General features: G+C 39.9%; 1 protein-coding gene across 1 annotated transcript in view; it reads left to right on the top strand.

Moving 5' to 3' along the window:
- Nucleotides 1-705: 705 nt before the first annotated feature.
- The window catches only part of tenm2a (teneurin transmembrane protein 2a), a 140,866-nt gene continuing 119,488 nt past the window's right edge, over nucleotides 706-22,083 (top strand). The window contains exons 1-2 of the mRNA XM_028415633.1: nucleotides 706-931; nucleotides 17,224-17,514. Coding sequence (XP_028271434.1) covers nucleotides 706-931; nucleotides 17,224-17,514 — 517 coding nt within the window. The remainder of the gene's footprint in view (nucleotides 932-17,223; nucleotides 17,515-22,083) is intronic.

Here is a 22,083-nt window from a genome sequence, read left to right as displayed (position 1 = left end):
AGTCGGATTCATTCTCACTCTGATAATGAGGGAGAGACTACCAATGCCCTCAAGTCATTTCTCCTCTTCTTCCGACCTTCCTGTTGCATCCGGCTGATTTTCTGTCTTTGTTGCTTTTTACACTCTAAAAGTCTAAAAAAAAAAACCTGTTTAACCACAGTTCTGTTGGCTTTTTCCATTTCTCTTTATTCATGCATCATGGATATTAGCTTAAGATGACTCCACCATATTTGAATCACTTTCTGTTTTTATGTAATAGATTTAAATGCTGCCTGACCATTTTTCATCAGTGCGGTCGATGGCTGACTATCTCTGTGGACCACAGTGCTGGCAGCTCGCTTTCTCCCCACAATAGCTTTACTTATCCTGCATCAATACTCCGATGTGTTGTATATTTGCCTGGTTGCTCAAATGTCCATTCACTGTGCTCCCTCTTACCTAACTTTCCATGTATATATTCAACGGGGAGTGCAAGGCAAGAGTGAGTCACAGCAGTGCATCCATTAATTTTATACCAACCTTTCACTTCACTTTCACTTCACCTCTTTCACATCTCTCAATCTCTTCCTATCTCTGTTTTCCAGGTGACTGAAGTGGAGATTGACATTACGGCGGCCCTTTAGGAGGCCCTTCCATCTCTCCCCTACTGCCTCCTCCTCCTCTGAGTCCATCTCCCCTCCCCACCCTCTCCTACCCAACATCGGCATGGATCTGAAGGACCGCAGGCACCGCTCCCTGACAAGGGGTCGCTGCTCCAAAGACACCCAGTTCAACACCTCCTCGCTGGATACAGATGAGTGTCGTGTGCCTACCCAGAAGTCCTACAGCTCCAGTGAGACACTCAAGGCCTTTGACCATGAGCAGAGACTGCACTATGGTGGTTGTGTGACTGACCTGGTTCACCATGAGGCAGATGAGTACTCAAGGCAAGGTAGGTCTATGAAGCTAATAATCCATCATGCAGTCAAGGTTGATCTTAATCCATACTAAGCTGGGCTGAAGACATTTATAAAAAAGCAAGGCCATTTTACAACCTTAAAGGACTAGTATACATGTTTTGTTTTTGCTGAGAGTTAGAATATTATCACTCTCATGTATGTTTAAGTATGGAGTTAACAACCAGCAGCAGATGAGCTTAAATTTGGCAGGGAATAAGCAGCTTGTATGTTTCTGTCCAATGGTCAAAAAGCTGGCAAAACATCCACCCACCAGCACCAACTGTGTAAAACAATACATCTCCTTACAAATAATAAAATTATAAAATAGACATAAAATAGACATCTAAGGTCTTCCTTGTGGAACACTAAGTTTGATTTTGTGAGGCCAATTGAGGCAACTTATGTTTACATAGGTGCACAAAATATTCAAATCAAAGCAAAATTCATCACCACTGAGGTTTCTCCATCCAATGTTTTAAATTTGCTGTAAAGATGCTTTTAGGGAAGATTTTTAACTTTGCAATATAGTAGATCCACATTTTATTAGCATGATCTTAGCTGTGCAAACCTAATGAAAATTCAGTCCAGCAGGTGTGGTTGAATCCTTTGTAGTAACATAAATTAGGAGTTTTTTCCCCCTCCTGTTTTGTGATCCAACATTACATAAACATCTTCTATCACACACATAAGATGTCACATCATTGAGTATATGGGATATTTCTAACAGTATACTACCTTTAGGTGCTGTGTGTATCTTGCATGGCTTTCATGGTGCACTGGTATTGTAATCAAATGCTGTGAATGCTGCTCTTTGCAACAGAGGGTTAAAGCAGACCTTTAGCAGTGGCAAGCCTGTCATAATGAACTTCTGTGTCCCCCCCGGTGAGAAAGTTAGCCGATAGGCCGATAGGTCATTTCTAAAGGGCTAGGTCGGCTCTCATAGCCATGTCTTTAAACTGTGTGTGCATTTCTCTGTGTGTTTGTGCACGTGTGTATATTGTAGAGGGACATGAAACAGGCAGTATTGATCCTTGGCAAGTGAAAGGAGTCAGACTCAATGGGATTGATCCCTGCTAAGCTCTGTTTTCTCTGCATGGACACAGACAGGAGAGGAAACCGGCTCAGAGCAATACAATGCAATGCTGAGGATAGTAGAAAGGCATTGGAATAAAAAATAAATGAATGTCTCTGTCAAAGCGTCCTTTCAAAATGAAATACCTTCATTACAACTTGCAAAGGTGAACCTACTGCCAAGGTTTCATGTCTGACTTTAGTTTCAAGAAATTTGAGAAATTGTTCAATCTGACAGTGTAGTTAAAAGAAGAAAATGTGCAATGGCACACTAACTAGGTTTTTTTCATTAAAGGAATATAACGTTCATCTGTAGAGGCAAAGGTAAGAGAAAATGGAGGATTGATTGGCGGAATGGATAAAAGACTTGAAGTCAGTGGTGTGTGCTGTTCGGACACACTCCAATGCTGCACCGAGCTGACCTCACACTAGGCGATAGCTGGTCGATACCAAAGTCCTCTCAGCCTATCGGCTCCCTTGAAAGCCCAGAGCCACAGATGCATCGTGGGAAGTGTGGCCACAGGAGACCAACAGTGTTGCAGCACCATATGGACTGTGACACTACAGGAGGAGGAGTGGTGCTGGAAGGATGGAGCAGGAGAAGGAGATAGAGTGAGAAAATAGATCGAGAGAAGCAGCAGATAAAAAAAGAGTTTTCTTGATTTTTCAGCTAGATATTTTCATAACCACTTAGAAGATGTGGGGGAATAATATGTGTTGTTATAGTAAAGAGGTAAGATGGAGAAGAGAAGAAGGAAACTGGGACAGAGGAGAGCTGATTTCACATCATTTTCCTGAATATCAAACCGATGCTGAACTGACCTTGTGATATTAGTTATTAATGCCTGACAGGGCCGTGCTTGAAAATATGATTAATTTTAATTAAATTATAATAATGTTGTTCTTTTGGTTGGCTGAGCCATCATGGCCTTCCTTCTTCTTGTTGAGACTTTTTAAAATCACCTTAGGCTGTTTTTTTTTCTTCTTCTTCTGCATAGCACAAACCACTTTACAGTTCTGTGGCGTGTTAATGCATATTGACTCGTCCTTACAGCTGTCACTAGACTTATGTGTGAGACAAAAGAAGGTGTCCTGCACTGGTGGGACTGGGGCACCCACTGAGCATTTGCACATATGAATGCACATACAAGAACAACAACTGTTGCTGATTGCCATACACTTGAATAGCTTATTGACTCATCTGCAGTAGCTGTAGAAACGTTCACATACATCTATTTTTACCATTTTTGTTGCTGAGTGGTTCTTAAGCTGCTGTGGCATCAAGGTAGGACTAATATACAATTCTACAGTTTCTTTTTGTGGGCACAGTGTGGTAATGCCTTCACCCACCTCTTTGTGGTGGAGTTATCACTCTATTCACCCCTCTCAAGAATCACAGCAGTAATCTGATGCTTTAAGTCAGATAGAACAGAATAGAATAGAAATACTTTACTCATCCCAAGATATGATCTTTGGAGGAAAAAGACTTAATAAAACTATATATTCTCATACACACCAATTTATACTTGAGTCATATATCTGAACAGTTTTACTTCTCTTGTGTACAACTTACCCAAATGCTTTTCTTACTATACTACTACTATATATGCAAATATATATATATATATATATATATATTTGCATATATAGTAGTAGTATAGTATATATATATATATATATATATATATATATATATATATATATATATATATATATATATATATATTTGCATATATAGTAGTATAAGTACATTGGTTCAGAAGGCAATGGGACTTTTGGAGGGTATTTATATAAATACCCTCCAAAAGTCCCATTGCCTTCTGAACCAATGTACTTATTGCATATAATTATGCATGAAAATCTGAAGTGATATTTCAGTATTTTCTCAAGCATAAAGGGCCATCATCTCCCTTTGGAAGTATTTTTTTAAGTGTGTTTGGAGTCACTTTTGAAGTGCTGTATTTGTGTGTTTTTATTGCTCTCTTTACTGTCTGTAAAACCCTGCAGTTTATTCTCAGTTTAAATTTATGTAGAATGTAGGGTTCAAGTTTTGATCATTTCATCTACTCAATTGGGCTCATTCTGAATTCTAAAATGGCCAATCAAAGGTTGCGTGATTTACCTGTTTATATAACTAGTTCAGCTACTGTACGTCCAAATAAAAATAGCACAGATAGTAGGATAGTAGGCAACAAGCATATGATAATTTTATTTGAATTACTTTAGAAGAAATAACCTTATATTATTATATTTTATTTGTTTTTTTTTTAAATTACGTACGGTACTCAAAATAGGATAACTTCTCCAGGCAACTGTTACCACAGCTTCCATGTCTTCAGGCTAAGAGTAAAGAACTTATATTGTGCAATATATGATTTATATTATTGCAACTTTACGGCCATATTATCTAAACAAATGTAAGTTCTTTTCATTTCAGGTTACTCTGTGTTTGAACGCTAGCTGTCCCACAAGGCTCTGTGCAGATCCTGATAAAGTCTTCCAACAGACCCCCCACGTTCTTTGGATCTCAACTTCTCAACACTGTTTCCCCCATTACACACTTATTATCCTGCCTGCTCGGATAAACACAGCCAAATGTATTCTTTCCTCAACATAACGTGCAGCCTCCTGGAAAGCTCATTACAAGTGTTCACTATTTAACACCACAAAGCAACTTATTTGAAAACATCAGTGATCCCAATAAGGCACAAACCTCATTCTCATAAAACCAGACACACTGTACCAGAGACACATTTGTGGCTTTATTTTACTCATAAATCTCTAGCAAGTCTCATTTTCCCGTTAAATTCTTTCAGTGTGTTAGTTAACAGCATGAATCACTGCTAATCAGAGCCCTTGATAGAAATACAAATATGACCAAATTCAAATACCCGATTCCCCTACAGGGATTAATAAAGTAATTCTTAATCCTAATCTATCACTCCAAACTGTCATTCTGCAGTCTCTCTTTGTCTGTTCTTCCTCTTCTCCTTATCTCTGATCTTTCAACTCACACAACATCTCTTTGTCTGTCTCACAGTCCATTCTGCAGCTTTTATTTAGCACATCCCAGGGGTGTGTCATCCCCGCAGGTCCACCTCTAGACAGCAGGCATTATCACAGCCACTGCAGTCTCTAGAAGCTTTGGCCTTTCTTTTTAGAGGGATCTAAATGAGCCCCTCTACATTCTCCTCTGCTGTTTTGCCCCCAGGGCTAGAAACCACACAGAGAATCCAGCATCCACCTGCCTGCCTTACTGTCCACACAACACTCAACATCATCTACTGTCCCCTCTTAATTGTGTGTCTCCCTTTCTTTCCGTTTCTCACCTATTTCTCACTTTCTTTTATGTCCGTTTTTGCTCTTCTGTCACACCTTTCTTGTCGGTTTCCTCTTGCACATTCTTTTTCCCTCACATTTTTCTCACCCTTGCTGTTCCTGTATTATTGCTTTAGTGGTCATATCACATATTTGTTATGTTGAGGCCCTCTGTGGATTTGAGAAGCAACACACAGTGTACATCTTTCACTTTTTATTTCACACAGCCCTTCCTGTTACCTGTTATCTACCTTACATCTTCAGCAGAGATGTAAATGTATATATGTTAATATTGGTAGAGCTGCAGTACTATGACCTTCATTTTGCATTTCTTTTTCTATTGAATTTATTGGAAGAACTGACAGAATCCAAGGACCACTTTCACCAAAAACTCGGACATACACTGCCACTCTTGGCATGATTGCCTCTGACATCTGTATGGCTATGAAAATGTACTGTTAGGTGGCTGTGAGGAGGCTTTATGCCATGAGAGGCATCCTTTGTTTCCTCTCTCCTCTCCATTCTTTAGGGAGACTTCCAAATCTCTGCAAGAACACCAACAGCAGCAACCTTTCATAATGTGTCCTCCTCAGCAAGATTCGGGCACTAACCCTAACCCTCCAGAGAAAACAGCCTCCTATGTGACAGTGTTTGCAGAATCCTCCATGAAAAGATGAAAGGAACCTGCATGGTAAATGTGATTAAGCTCAATATGAGATATAAGTATGAAGACGTTGTGTTTACAACCAAACTACCGCTGATGATATAATCCCATTAACAGTGCTCTAATAATCTAAAGCTGGAGTGCAGGACTTTTACATATAAATGAACATCTGTTACATTCATGCCAAACAACTTCAGACAATATTGATTAAGCCTCAGCTTTAGCTAAATCTTTTTGTATTTCACAGCACACCAGAGACATGAATTTGCTGTAATGAATGTGCATTCTTCTGCTTATTACATGGTCGCTACATAAACTATTGATTCAAAATCAACTACACCAGATGTCTTTAGAGGATTGGAAATGAGCCACCTTAGTGATCAGAAGTGATTCTATAGCAACAGTCTGGTTTACTTAGCAACACTCTTCACAAATAACAATCATCGGAGGAGAGCCATAACCAGTCAGTAAACCATTCCCCTTGTTTCTATTGTTTCTATTATTTCTTCTATTTTTATATTTTACAAAATGCACTTCAATAAATTGTGTGGATTTGGATGAACTGAAGCATAATGTGGCTTCACTGTTTGTCTCTTCACCACTGCAGAGACACAGTGTGTGACTCTGAGGTGTCTCTGGATCCTGCAGCAAGGACCTCTGGTCTCCAGCAAGTACAACTGGTTGGTTGTTGCTGTTTGCCTGTGGGAAGCCAGTGAGGGTTCCTGCTCTTGATACTTCACTATCAATTCTTTCTTGTTTTTAGGCATGTGTACAGTGTTGGGTTGAATAGTGTGTGCCTTGCCACATGTTCACTTCCTGTTGTTATATATCACTGGCAAAGGCTGGTAACACAGAAGGAGCACATGTCAGTTTGCTGCCCTTCACAGGCCGCGACAGTGTAGCCAACAGTGACAAAAAGTACAGTGCACAGTGAAAACTGTGTGTAAGTGTGGAAAATAAAGAAAAAGCAAATTCTGAGTGTGTGTTTTGTATGCATTCATACACACATGCTCGTGACTGCCCATGCGTTCCTCTGGGTTACAGTCAACCTGGACTACTGATGATCAAAGAGAGAACAAAGCAGCTGCATGTTATTAAAAATAAATGGCGGTGAGATTAAATACAATCCCTCCCCTCTTCCTCCGATCCCTCTTTATGTTTGTCTTCTCCCTGGCATTCTGTGCTTCTGCCAGCTGCTGACACTCAAAAGCATCCCGTAGCTGCAGCAATAGAGCTGTGGAGTTGCTGAAGAATATCCTGGGGCCCGACTCTACTCCACTACATGCACTCCCACTCACCCCAGCCCCTATATTCAATCTTTTAAACAGGAAACTGCCAGTCCGGGTTCACATGTGTGGCCCCCAACACGTGAAAGGAGCTCCATAACTCAAAGTAACATCTGGTCCAGCATTTGGCACTCATAAACTTGAGCTACTGTACATGTCAATGCGCCCAGTTCACAGCCCCCCTTTAGCTCTTTTTTCCCTGCATTGTCTACATGAGCTGTTTTGTGAAAGTGTGAGAGTGATCATTAGTTATTTTAACACTAAGTAAATCTGTCAGAAGCTGATGTGCACAAGGGATTCACTTTATAACATCATCCTCACAAACCGAAATACACCTCAGCTTGGTTTGACAAATCCTGTCTGTGCTGTAAAAGCCAAAATGCTAGCTATTAGCAGCAATGTTGGCACAGGTGCATGCACACATAAATGCAAACACTGGGTAAAAAAAAATGAGACAAATACTAGGAAGTGGCCAGGGAAATGCATGCTGAAGGTGGCAGCTATTTAGCACTGATGCTGGCTCCTATTCACATATACACATACACAGATATTGGGTAACAAACAAGACAATTAATAGACGGGGTCCAGGGGAATGCATGCTGACATCTGCAATTTTCTTAGAATAAAAATCATTTATCAGACAATTTTCTGTGGGTTTTGTGAGAGTTGAGTTAATCTACGTTTACTATGTAATGACCCTCTTTGACTCTGCTTTGACAGCTTTTGATAAATGAGGCAGATTGTAAATGTCACTGTTATCAAGTGCTTTCTCTCTCTCTCTCTCTCTCTCTCTCTCTCTCTCTCTCTCTCTATGGAGTCACTTGGTTCCTAGGCTGTAATTAAACATGTTCCCCAGCTACAGAATTTAAATGTGTGTGTATGTTTGTGTGTACAGACATATACCACAGTGCTTATAGAGATTTATGCATGTCTGTTTTGATGTTGTGTCTGTCCTTGTAAAGGATACCTACTCAATGGAATGCAATTATTTGTTTTCATGTTTCTCCATCTGTAAATAGTCCATAGACTACAGGGGAGTATAACGCAGAGGAAGGATAGGTGGATGAAAGGGGCTTTCACAAAATGGTTTGGCATGAGAGGCTGTGAGAATTACATGTACCCTGAGGGTGTGCAACTATTCCTCTGACTATTTTTTCTATGTAAAAACAACAACTGATTGACTTATGCAAACAAGTGACAAGTTAAAAGATTACAGCATCTACACAGCTGGTGTAGTCTGCAGAAATATTAGATTTAGACCTTGATTTGGCCCCTGGTATGCAGTAGACATCTTTGAGATGACAAACATGTAATTAAGCACACCACAACCCTCCTGCTGGCTCACCCCTACGGTTTTCCTGAAGAACTCTGTGTGACCAAATCACAATGTACCATTCAGAATGCTGAGCTGTAGCTTACACACTGGAAAAAAAGAGGATAGCTTGTAAATACGTTTTAAAGGTGAAGCAGACATGTTGTTACCATGGTTACCTGTAGTTTACTATAGCTTACAATTTGAGTTACATGTAGTGGTTGAGAATTGTGCTTTGCAGTAAATTGAGAAAAAAGTGGCAGTGTACTGAACTATAAAGACTTACCCCCAGTCACTCCATTAAAATGCAAAACACATATTTGTAAGGTAGAAAATCATCTTGAGCATTGACACTTTCTGATTTAAATTATTTATTACTTTTTGTAAGTGACATTTTTTTTTTGTTTTATTTTTGTTACTAAGTTTTCTTGTCAAATAGTTTGGCCCCACCCATATTTGAAATTTGCTAGAAAAATGACAATAAAATGTGAATTTATTTTATTAAAAAATACATATATAAAAGTTCCATAAAGAAGTGTAAAACTTTTTTTAGAATCACTAAACTAGTCACTGACAGCTGGTTCATCCCAGCCTACTACAAATAAGTAAAAGAAATTCCTTTAACAGGTGCATACATAAAAAAGAGGCCTTTAGAGCCTTTACATTTAGTAATGATTAGTAATTGCAGTATTATAAGCAGCAATGAGCCATGTCTCCCAGTCTAGTCGACTTGGGCCTGCTGTCCATGGATGAGAGGTGTTTCACTACTTGGAGCTACAACTCTCTGTGACAAGACCTCCTCCAGAGTGCATGGTGTTGTGTCATGTCCTGTCATGTCCTGTTCAACCCCGACTGCTGTCCTCTGGGCAGGAGTAGAACTAGCCCAGGAATGGATGACATTTGTCACACCTATTTTGGTCTCCTCATTAGGAGGTGCAAGGGCCCCTGTGGCTCAGGCAGGAACCAAAAGAACAGATGTCATCTGGGAGCTGTGGGAAGTGTTTGACCATGACACTCCTCTTTGGGGATATCTATCAGGTCGTTACTGTGCTGCTAATGCTTGCGTTAATGACGTGCCACATGCATGTATGTGTGTGTGTGTGTGACATAGATATTTGATAATCACCACTGTGCCCTTTGAGGTGGGCTGTCAGTGTGTACTGTCACCCTGTCATGACATGTCAGTTACAAAGTGAAGGAAAAGATTAGCTACTGACACTCTATGAATAGAGAAAAGAATATTAGGAAACCAGTAGAAAGAGGTGAATGTTGAACCATTTAATGAACTCAATCAAACAATAACTACTGTACATTTATAAGCACGTTCCATTTTGATTTCCCAGTGTAACATGACAATCGTCTTTTATGTCAAACAAAGCTTACTTTTATTCCTGACATGCCTGTTAAGACGATGTGACCTGTCGATGTTGTGAAGAATTACTGCTTTGTAGATTTGTTTACTTAACAGCGCAAAGTGTGCATGTTTAGTTTCCAGATGTCAAAACAGCAGTTTAATTTGACAATACAGCAACAAACAGCACTGTTTTTAAATGAAATAATCTTCTTTTATAGGAATATTCTTTCTTTTTTTTAATGAGTTTATATACTGTAAAACCCTTTAATATGCTTAGGGATTAAAGAATCACTAGACAGCAGATTGGAGCGTCAGAAAAAAAATAATATTGTTTTTCTTCTAGTGGCTAAGAGGTCCAATTAGTTTTTGATGGTATTATAATATCAACATTGAGACATGAGAGGATGTTGAACTGTGTAATGATACATTTTTAAAACATTTTTTAGAGCAATATTTTGCGTTTGTGATTCTAGTACCAAAACCTATTGAACTAATTATTCAGGTGATCACACATTATTATCATCATTATTTTTCGTGAGATGAAAACATTACACTGTAATAAAGTGAGATTTTTTTTCTTGTCTGAACAGGCTCACTAAAATTCTCAATGTGTGTAAAAAAAAAATTTCAATTTGTTCACATTGTAGAGAATGTAATTAATATTTTTTTCTCATTAATGATGTATTATTTCACATACCCGCAAGCTGTGTGTTATTAATCAGAATTTTTATGACCCGACCCGCCCAATCTGCTGTATAATCGTAATCTGTGTGATCAAAAAATGAGAGCTGAGTGTTAAGAAAGTGAACAGTCAGTTCAAACACACTAAAACATTAGAGTTCAGAAGAATTGCATTATTGATTTATCAAATGGTAATATAGCAGCGTTAAGGTCAGACTGAGGAAAACCAGTGAACAAAACAAAAGAAATGAATCAAAGAATAATTAAGACTTCCTTCAAAATATCCACTGTACTAAATTGACAGTAACTGATGTGTGTCTGAATGCACCCATGCAACATTCACTTCATTTTATACACCACTTCTTCTCATCACCATGGAAACCCTGATTTTGGAAGCAGTTTATTAGTATTCTTCACTGCTACGTGCACACGTGTGAATAAGAGTATGTGCATTAACAGTAGCTGCACAGCATATCTCGCAGACTCCATTCTCACATGACTCAGACGCTGACCTTCACCCTTGACCCTTGTATAAGATGTATTCACTGCAACGCCAGCCTGTTTTCTATTGCTCTCTGTCTGCTCAGGTGCTTTCATTAAATCCACCACGTTGGTATGTAGTTCAGGTGTGGTGCCCTCTCTGTCTGCTTCATATCCACAGCTCTCCTCTCTCCATCTGTCTCCGCAGAAAGTGTTTACCATGACCAAGGATTTCATCAGTCTTCACTACCTCATCTTATGATACCCTTTTTTCGTCATCAGCTTGCCTCACTTTCTATTTCACTCTATATTTTTTTCCTCCTATCAACTTAAGAGGAAGTAGATTTCTCATCTCCACACAGTGTAGCAGACTGTGCAAACTGAACAGTGGAACATTTTTCACTGCTTGGACACAAAACGAATAGAATAACCAGTTCTTTGGAGATTCATGGATTCAGAAATCTTCTTTTTTTTCAAACTCTCTGAACCATTTCTCCGTCACACATTTTTAATGCTGATGCTTTTTTTCTTCTTTTTTTTCTAATTGCATTGATTATGAAAATTTAGAGTGAGCGGAGACAAATGATATGAATTTTTTTTTCATATCAGAGAGTACATGTGCACATGCATGTTGCAGATCTATCAACGAGAGCACACTCAAGCAATCAGAAAAGATGGATCAAATCAGTTCCTGATAGTTTGAGTTTAGAGCTCATATAAATCATAACTACAATTGATTTTATATTTACTTATGTTATTGTGGCTTTACTGCAGAGCACTGCTGCATCTTTGATCAATAATTGTATTGCACACCGAATTACATGATTTACAAAGCCATTCTTACTTTTTTATTGAAAAGGGCTGGATAGTCTGAGAAAATAAAAAAATATACATCTAGAAGCGTTTTTTGTCGTTTCAAGTTCAAGTCTGTGGAGATTAAAGTGTTTTAAACTGTGAATTTAACATTTTACAGTATTATTTACCATTTATTCCTTCATTTGTATTGAGCAGCTCAGATGTGAAAAATGTTGTTATATAGTGAGCGAACAGGTGAACAGACAACACGACAGATTGTTGGAAACAATTGTGAAAAACTTGAGCTGGGATTTGATCCCTGGAGAGGAGAGGAATGTGTGACCCCCCCGACTGCTAAATTGTCTCTACTTTGTGATTTCTATTGCTTGCCTGACTCTTCCATCTCTTCCTTTCCTGTGCATCGACTGAAAGACACTTCACTTCAGCTCTCCTTTATTAGAAAAGAATATATATGTATATTTTATTGCTTCAAAATTCATATAAAAGAAAACTCAAAAGAGAAGTTCATTTTCTTCAGGGATACTAAAATGCAGTGCAGATGAATTTTGAATTAGAAGCAAATGAAAATGGAAAATAATAAGAAATGACACATTTTGGCTGCTATTAGCCACGAATTCCAGCATTTTCTTAGCTGTGACAAAGAAAATAAGGCTTTTACTCTTATTAACAGTAATTTCGGCAATTTTAGGGGACTGTTGGAGAACCTGCTGTGCACAGTTGCATTTGCTTCGTGATTTTGATGCACTACCACCAAGGAGAAAATCAGTCCAGCACTTCAGGGCAAATCAGAACTTGGTTTGAACTCCTGTGAAAGCCTCCAGTGGCAAGTCGGTCCGAAGGTGGCCTGCTCTCTAAACTACTGCATCTGGAGGAAAAAAAGAAATTACAGGCAATAAAGCCTACAAGTTCTGCCTGCTTTACATCCTTTACAGAATTACATGGTGGGGTGAGAGAAAGTCAACCAGCATAATGCAGAGTCCTGCTGCCTATACTTTGCCTGTCAAACTGCTAACAAGCACAAATGATTTTTTAATGATAGGCCCCTTTATCCCACAAAGCTGTCTACTCACAAACAGCCACACTCATACACACACGCTGCACAGTGCACACATTCGCTCCCACACACATACATAATGAGTTTTATCAAGGGAAGTACATTTGGTTTAATGGATAACTGCCAATGCCATACCCACTCACGCTATTGTATTGTTCTAAGTTCTAACTAGATGCTTCTATTTCCCAAGTCACTTGTTTTTTTTTTCCAAGACAGTATGCTCCAAATGATGAAGTAGCTCAGGTAGAGGAAACTAATGTTACAAATGAGAAAGACTACAGCTTCTCTCTTTACTGTTTTAAACAAAGGATGGGTCTACACAGGAAAATCATTGTAAATTTGTAAGACTGTGTGGCCGGTAATTTGTTAAAAATGCTCTGGGCTTAAGGTATCAGTGAAACAGTGAAATACAGTCCAGGGAGTTCTTCTGGGCAAATAGACCCACAAGCTTGAAGGCTTATCAGATGGCAAAATACTGCACAGTGGTTTATAATATAACAGGCAAGGATTTTACTGCTCTGAAACGGCCCGTCTTCACCAAGGATATGGCAGCAGTGAGAGAAACGGACTGGCATTTACGCATGTAGCACCCTCGAGGATGCTGTGCATAATAATTGCGTTGGTGGGTGGATAGAGGAACTAATTGCCAAGAAAATGGTGGGGAAGCTTGTTGTAAATGGGAGACATTTTGCCTCATAAAAATGTGTTTATTGTTGTAAATGCTTTTATCTAAACAAGAAATCTAAGTAGTTTTAAAGGCAAGACGAACAAAGGCAGCGTGAGGATTTCAAGGGTTATCAAACAGGGCCGAACATATACTGTAGTACAGAATAACCTGCACTATTTTGTCAGAGGCCTCAGGGCCAGCAGCTCCATTGCAATGGTGGATGACATAGAGCATATTTTTAATCAGCAAAGCCTCATTTGAGTAGTAAGCAGGAAGTTGCGTGACAGATTAAAAAAGCCTGAGAGATTTGATCAAAACATTGGACTTAACACAGGAAATGTTTTCTAAACCAACAGTCAACAGGGACTTCCTGTGAGATTAACCATGACCCAAACTTAACTGTGTTATTGTTACACTGTCAAAGAAGCTCCCTGAGTCAGTTGTAGTACACACTGTTTCTCTAACCCTCAGTTTGATTCAAAAGGGAATTATTGACATGAAGGTCTCCAAAGCCAATACTGCAAAGCAACTGTCCAAATATTTGTACAGCACACAATCATATACAGCGATACATAGAATAGAATAGAATTTATTATCATGGCGCAGTGGGGTACAATGAAATTATTTCATTGGAAGTGTACGCGTGTCCCACAGATGCTGATACATATTGAGTATTTTTAATTTTGAGAAGTCATTAAGGCAGGAACTTGTCAGTGTAAATGTTCCTTATTTCATTCAGGGAATGTTCTCCATCTTGTTCCTTTCACTCTAATGTGCAGTCGGATATAGATGTCTCCTCACACACACTTGCACGCTGTTAACCCACTTTCTACTTCTGTTAGTTTTTAGTCTTTGTAAGTTTTTTTTTTGTTATTTCTGTTTCATTATTAAAACCTCATTCTCGCTTGAATTTGATCCTGATTATACTGATTACTATTCTTGTTCTTCCCGTCGTACTGTTTCCATCTCTGTAACTCTCTCATCCTCTTCTACACAAACACACACTCACACACTGAAGTGTATTTTTTCTACTTTGATTCTTCTATCTGTTATATAAATTTACACATGGAAAGCATTCAGTGAGGCATTCTAGACCATGCAGCTTCTCCTATAGCAGTCTATTCACATTGTACATAAAGCACTTTGACATTTATGAAATCAAGTATTTTTGCAATGAGCATGTCTCCTCGCCATAGACATGTTCAAGGGAATGTGCTTGCAGCAATAATAGACAGGTTTCACACCAAAGCTGTGATTCCAGAATGCCACTTATTGGTTACAAAGTATAAGTGGTAGGAATCATGGGTTCAGAACTCATCATTATGGGATTTCTCGTTGCTTAGACTGAAGAGGGTGATCAAACCAAAGTGACCAATAGAAGATCACTTTATCAATGTTTGTCTGCTGAGAATAATTCGTACTTATATGATTCCACAAGCAATTCTATGAACTGTTTGGTGATCTTTGACTGTCACATCAGGTTAACCCCTGTTGAACACAACCATGCACTGATTGAACATCACAAGGCGCTTTTTGGAACATTGTCAAATAGATATAACACAGTTATTTAGACCTCACAATGTGTGGGGCCTGAGGCAGCTGGCTGAGCTGTGCAAGGCCTAAACACACATTAATATTGTGCATTACATGAACAAGTATGACAGCGACAGCGCTGTATACACAGACAGGCATTGATCTGATTAGAATGCAACGCCACACTTTGCCCTCACATCTGTCATAATATCATGTAACAAACATGCAATTGGCTTTCTATTTGTGGAATAACTGAGATAGATTTTCATGTCTGCTTCAGCCCCTCGGACCAATCCATCTTTCTTTGAGTACATGGTACATCAGGCTGTGTCTACAGCTTGTGGCGATAAGTAGAGATTGGATTTAACGTGTAATCACTGGTTATGGGATGTTAATTGTATAAAGCAGTGTAGTGTGGGATGTAACACAGATCAGATACTTGAGGCAAACACATAGATACGCACAGATACACTCATGCAAACCCTTTTTGTTTAGACTAGCTTTGTTTGTGGCCCTAATGTTGTGAGTGCAGTAGAAGAAGATTACACATTTTTTTAAAGTAAAGTCTTGATTTGTTGACTGATGTTAAAGAACACATGTGCTCTGCTCTCTCAGGCCTCCTGGAATTCTCTCCTGTCCTCCTACGGTACCTCACGTCAGGTATGGATTTAACAAAAGTAGATCCTGTGATGCTACTGTAGTGTAAAAGTCCTTAGAAGTACAGAAGGTTCCATTTGTCATCTTTAATGATAGGTGGGAGGAAAAGACAACAAGTGGAGAAGATGAGGAATGGATACAGCTTCCTGATATCTTGCAGTCCTTGAGAGTTTTTGCACTGTTGGAAGCTTGGCTAGCTGTAGCATATTAGCAGAGTTCACCTGTGGAGTTGTTCATTTGCCTCTGTGCTCTAGTCTAGTCCATCTGTTTGTCTGAGTGGAAGTATAGAGCCTTTTAGCACTTCCTTGGCTAAGCCTCCTTTCAGCCCCCTCTCCTCTCCCCTCCCCTCCACTCTCCTCCTCTCCTCATTACTTTCAGCACAACTCTTGAGTTTCAGCGAGTCTGTGAAGAGGAGCTGTGAAGATCCAGCAGACGATTTTCATCTGTTTAATTCCTCTCTCTCTGATTGCGTCCGTACGCCTGATGAGTCACAGTTAACCCAGTCACACAGCTGTGTGATTCCCAGCGCACTGATTCATACAATGTGCCACCACAATGCCAACCTCTCCTCACTCGCCTCTTCCTTTCCCCTCCCTCACAAACTGCTAATGAAGTGAATCACAACTGTTTTTCCCCCAATCCCTTTACCCCAACAGCTGATGGTGAGCGATTGCATCCACAATACTCTTTTAATTAGTATAGAGAATAAATTGGTTGAGCATGCCTTTTTCCTTAATTGCTTTTTCCTCAGCTTGGATTTAATTGGGCTGCAGCACTGTTTATTGATCTCCTTTGATGTGCTTTAATTTGGATAATTTTATATATTTATTTTGAACGTGACGAGTCAGTTTGTCTTGAGGGGGAAAGTGTTAGGCAGTGGGGCCAGTGCTGCAGCAGACTGCAGTATATTCTCTGAGCCTGGGGTCCAGTATGATGGCAACTAGGTGGGGAGATGATCAAACCCAGAAGGCAGCTAAGCAGCTCCACTACAATCTGAGAGGTCTCAAGTGAACAGCTCTTTGATCTCACATCATCACCTCATGAATGCCAATGTGGATCAGTAGAGTGAGGGAGGCAGGCCTTCTAAGCCAGCCCTAACAAGCCTTCAGGCCAGTACATATTTCTTCCAGCAGCTAGTTTGTATTTGTGCCTGATTCATGCTGCGTCATCTCTCCCCCTCCTGCCTGCCACAACAAAGCCCAATTTTCATCCTCCGCCTCCATAGTTTCATAATTAGCGTGCTTCTCTGCGTGTGATTGTGGGTTTGTTTTCTAGATATGCGTGTACATTTGCTTGTGCGAACGTCTGCTGTTGCTAGTGTCTCAATTTGCCGCATTTCCTGTGCAGCACACTATATAATCCACCTGTCTAACTCCCCCCTCTCCCTCACAGGGGGCAACTTCACCCTGGCTGAGCTGGGAGTATGTGAGCCGTCTCCCCCTCCGCACCCTGCTGCTGTTCCCTATTGTCCCGACTTGGGCCTCCTCCAGAGGGGGTACTCCCTCAGCGCCGGCTCAGATGCCGACTCGGACCCTGAAGGGCCATTGTCTCCAGAGCGAGCCATCCAACTGTGGGCTGGACGCGGAGGGGTAAAGTCCCGGCGCAGCTCAGGAGTGTCCAGTCGTGAGAACTCAGCCCTCACACTCACCGACTCCGAGAATGACAAATCTGACGATGAGTCAGGTAGGTCTTAAAAGTGTGGTTAGCAGTGTATCAGAGACACACACTGATTTGAGAAAAATAAATAAATGAGTTGCAGTTGGTTCTGAACAGTAGCTAAACACCCCCAGAGAACCATCTAAACTTCCGTCAATAGCACTTATCCCTCAATCTCTGCCTTTTTTTTAAAACACTTCACGCTCATCAATAAATAAATAAATAATTAATGTTTGTGAAAATAGCAGAATATTGATTGTTATTAACTGCTGTGATCTAAAGATGTAGTCAGAAGGAAGTCTTTTTATGAGCATTCCTTTCTGTGAATCTCTTAACGAATGCGAGAGTGTGAACTTCCCAGGGAGAATCTCCTTCCTCTGGCAACTTTGTTTACTGCCAACTTCCCATTTCCTTGTTAATCTTGACGCAGTCGTAAACCTGTGCACGAGCTTCACCGAGGTGTCAATGGAGGTTAATGAAAAGTGGATGGAAGGAAGAGCAACAGTCTAATTAATTGAATTCTCGGCAGCCGCACATATCAGCTGTGGATCAACCTCTGTTGGATTGTGCGTCTCGGATTCAGAAACAACTCCTGTCGACTGATCAAACTACTCAACACCTATTAAACACGTCAAGAAACACCTTCCCTGAGACGCGCCTCTCATCCAACCACCCGATAATTGCTTTGTGGTTAATTACCAAGCTAATCTTGCAGCCACAGATATCAGCTGCAGACGCCGCTCTCACTCTCTCTGTCTCAGGGCCAGAACAACGTCACTGAGCTCTCTGTCGCCAGAAATTCCAGACCTTGTAAAATTAGCTTCTTAATCCAACTCTGTATTGTGATTATCAGTCGCCTGCAGTATGATGTCACTGAGCGTTGATTGTCAAGTAGATCAAAAGTTGTTTTTCCCCCCCCAAAAAAAAACTTGAAAAAAAAAGTGTTATTCATGGTGTGCTCCTATAGTCGCTTGTCTGTTATTGATGATTATGCAAAACGTGTCAAATCAGTCAATTTAATTTAATTCTAGACTTCAAAAGTTTGCCTTCTATAGAAGCGTTGAGGGGAACCACCTTTAGGCTCGTCTCATGGCTTCACAGACAAGAGATTTAGATCAGGCTTCCGCACGGGTGCCTCTGCCAGCATGAAGAGATCTGAGGCAGCACAGCAGCCTGATAAAAAGACCAGGTGTGTGTGTCTCTCACGTCAGATCGTTAGTTTCTTAGTTGCTCTGAATGAGGCAATCTCACCCTTCACTCCCACATCTCCCTCCAAACAAAACATCTGATAGCACATCACATCTCAAAGCACCCAGAGGGAAGATTGCTACTCCCACAAAAAAAACCTAACAATACTGGGTGCTGCATTTACATGTGTCATTGTCTTTCTATATGTTATTTTTTCCAATCTAAGGGGTGTGAGAGTATGAGCTTAAACCCTGCACATGTGAGTGGAAGTGTGAAACAGGAGCAACGGGTGTGTCAAAACAGCAGGTGGTGGATGTGAGGGTCTAATAATAGAGATTGAGAGGCAGACAGAGAAACAACATCATAAACACATGCTAACAAATCAAAAAGATGGTGACGAGCTAAGACACCAAACAGCATGCCTCACCACTCTCATCTCGCTGCGTCTCTAACAATCTTCAGAAGTCTCACCTGCACTTGCTTCTCCTCTTTCTCTTTCTCTTCCATCTTTCTTCTTCATCTCTTCAAACTTCCTCTTCTGTCTTCTGTGCTCACGCTGTGCCTCTCACTATCTTTCCTTACTGTCAGTGCTGCTTGGCGGGGTGACTGACAGTTGTCAGTTTAGGGGTCTAAGGTCCCCCTTTAGGGCATGAGCACACACACGGATGAATATGTGCGCGTGCCCTATGGCAGATTCCCCTTACCAAAATAGAAAGCACAGAGAAATAGTGACATATATTACCAACCTGCAGGTTACTACAATTTAGGTTGTTTATGAGTAAGTGTGTGTCAGCAGGGTATCTGGCTTGCCTCATGTCTGTGATCTACATTATTCCAGTTTATGTCATTTTAATGACAAAAAATAAAGTACAAATTTTTCTCTCCTTACATGTTCCCTCTACCTGTACTATTTTTAAATCTTTGATTCTTGGGGAGCTGTAAAGCCTTGGAAACAAAAACAGTACCTGAGTCAATAACAAATTAAAAAGTGTGATCCTTTTGACAGATAGCGCTCACAGTGCCCTGCGCCTTTGCTAGTCTCAACACAATTAGCACCACTAATGTAACCAGAAATCACATTATGATATTGAGAGCATTGTTTTTTTTTTGTTTTTGTTGTTTTTTTTAAATAGAATCCCTGCATATAAAGGGTCATACATACACCTTGTTCTAAGAAGAAGAAAAATACTAGAAGAGAAAACACTGTAGAAGTAAACTAGACCAACACCCCAAAACATTGACCTATGCCAAACAAAGGCTGAAAAAAATATTACTTGTTGCAGTACCAACAATAGGGGGAATAAATTATTGATTATCGGCAACAAAAGTAACAAATTCTGAAGTCTGTAAGTGTAACTTGCAGCATTCAACACTTTCTGTGAGATAGAAGTTACCATCACCAAAGTAGCTGAGAACAAGGTGGGAAACTTTAGCTCTACTGCACTTTTTAAATGCACGTACATGTTCACACAGACTTAGTTTTGTGATATGTGAGACATAAACTCTTAAAATTTCATAACAAATATTAAACAAATATTGAACAAAGCCCCGGACACACGCAGACTTTATTTACCCAATGCTGTCCACATAAACATGCGGCCTAAACTGTTTCAAAACCATTGATCAAAGCAGCACAGCAAAAAAGACACAAAAATAGAATTTTTCTAACAGTAGAAAAACAGGGTCAGTAAAAAAAAACACCCAATATCAAAGTTTGAAAACCAATTATGAAAACAAAGTTAAACAATGAGGATAAAAAGATGTTTTTCACAGAAAATATTTACAGTTTGAACACCACAGATTCAGACTGTGTCGACTGTAGCTAATGGTCTGACTCTGTGTGTGTCAGACTTTAAAATAGATGTTATATGTGCACCTGGACGACAGCCTTTTTTTTTAAGCAGACCAAATAGGAGCGCATGGCAAAAATGAGGCCTGGAGGTTATAAAAGCAAGCATTAAATCAACAACACAACAGCAGATGCACACCTGACTGTGTGCGAGTTGAGAAATGTTGAATGTCTTAGTTTCCTCCGTTCAATCATTTCTGAAGTAAAACTCTGATTATTTTTTCATTTGTTTTGCTTTTTTTTCATTTACTGCTAAATTCCAATTACAGGGAAGTATGTAAAGCCTGCTAAATTGGTTTTGTAAATGCAACTCAGGGATTTCAAAGGTTCCCTACATCCAGCTTTATTGTCGAGTATTGAATAAAGACACTTCCCTTTTATTGCCCCTTCCAGACACTATTAAAATAAAGAGACTAGAACGTTGACTTGGCAGAGCCAGTGCAAGTTACTTTTGCACAAGCTCAGTGAGACAAACAAATATGAGCATAGAGAGCAGCATTGGGAGATTTCATTTTGGCAAAGTGGAGGAAGAGATTTACTGTCACACTGTGCACTGCCTCGTAAAACGTCCGTCTGGAAACACAGGCAGGAGAATAGGAGCGCTTGTAAATTCCCACAGCGGTGCCTGATGGCCGCATCCAAATTGCATTGATCAGAACGGAGAATGATTAAAACATGCATTAGATGAAATAAGATCAGGCTTTGACATTGATTTAAACCTGAAGCCCATAGGGCACGCTTTATGGCCACAATCCATATAGTCCAGTGTTCTACATATGCTGCGTGTGTCTCTATGTTTCCCTCGCATTAAATAGGAGCCTGTTAAGGACACAGACACAATCTAATTCAACATCAACATTGTTTTCCGTCAATAAATCTTGGCTTTACTCAAACAGACGGATTTATATACACAGACTGGCCGCTGACTGCACATGCTCGGCCCAATCACACATGCATGCCGATTAGCTGCTTTCTGACGCTCTCCTGGTTCCTTCGCTGTCTCAATCTCTCCATCTGGTTGACTGGATAATAAATCACGGTGTAGTATTGTGACGTATGTGACAGGATGTATTAATCTCATAATTAGAGAATGAAAAGGTGGCGCTAAATTTAGTCTGGCCTTTCTGCATAACCCTGCCCTCCTGTCTGGGCATGCTCAATTGCTTCTTAACTGTTGAAGAAGCTTTTTCCATGATAGTTTTATGTTAATTCTCATTTATGACAATACATGGAGAAAAAAAAAACTTGCTAAATGCCCAGTGCCCCTTAAAACATCTGCAGTCAAAAGTTTTTCTTCGCCAGAGCTGTAATTATGTTTTATAAAAACCGAGTTGGGCAAAGTGATTCCTCTGATTAACTAATCAAATCTACTAGCACAGGTGGCAGAGTGCCTGCACCACTGCTGTCCTCTTTATTCTTTTTTAGTGCACTAAAAATTCAACCATAAATCAAACCTCATTTAAATCAGTTGATGTGTTTTTACTTTAGAAAGTTAAAGGATTGTCTTGTAATCAAGGAGATTAGGATAATGTTTAATTATCATAATTTTGAATTTAAAT

The sequence above is a fragment of the Parambassis ranga genome, chromosome 10, assembly GCF_900634625.1.
Source record: "Parambassis ranga chromosome 10, fParRan2.1, whole genome shotgun sequence".
Classification (NCBI taxonomy): Eukaryota; Metazoa; Chordata; class Actinopteri; family Ambassidae; genus Parambassis; species Parambassis ranga.
Note: the sequence above shows the minus strand (reverse complement) of the source record. Positions and strands in the feature narration are given on the sequence as shown.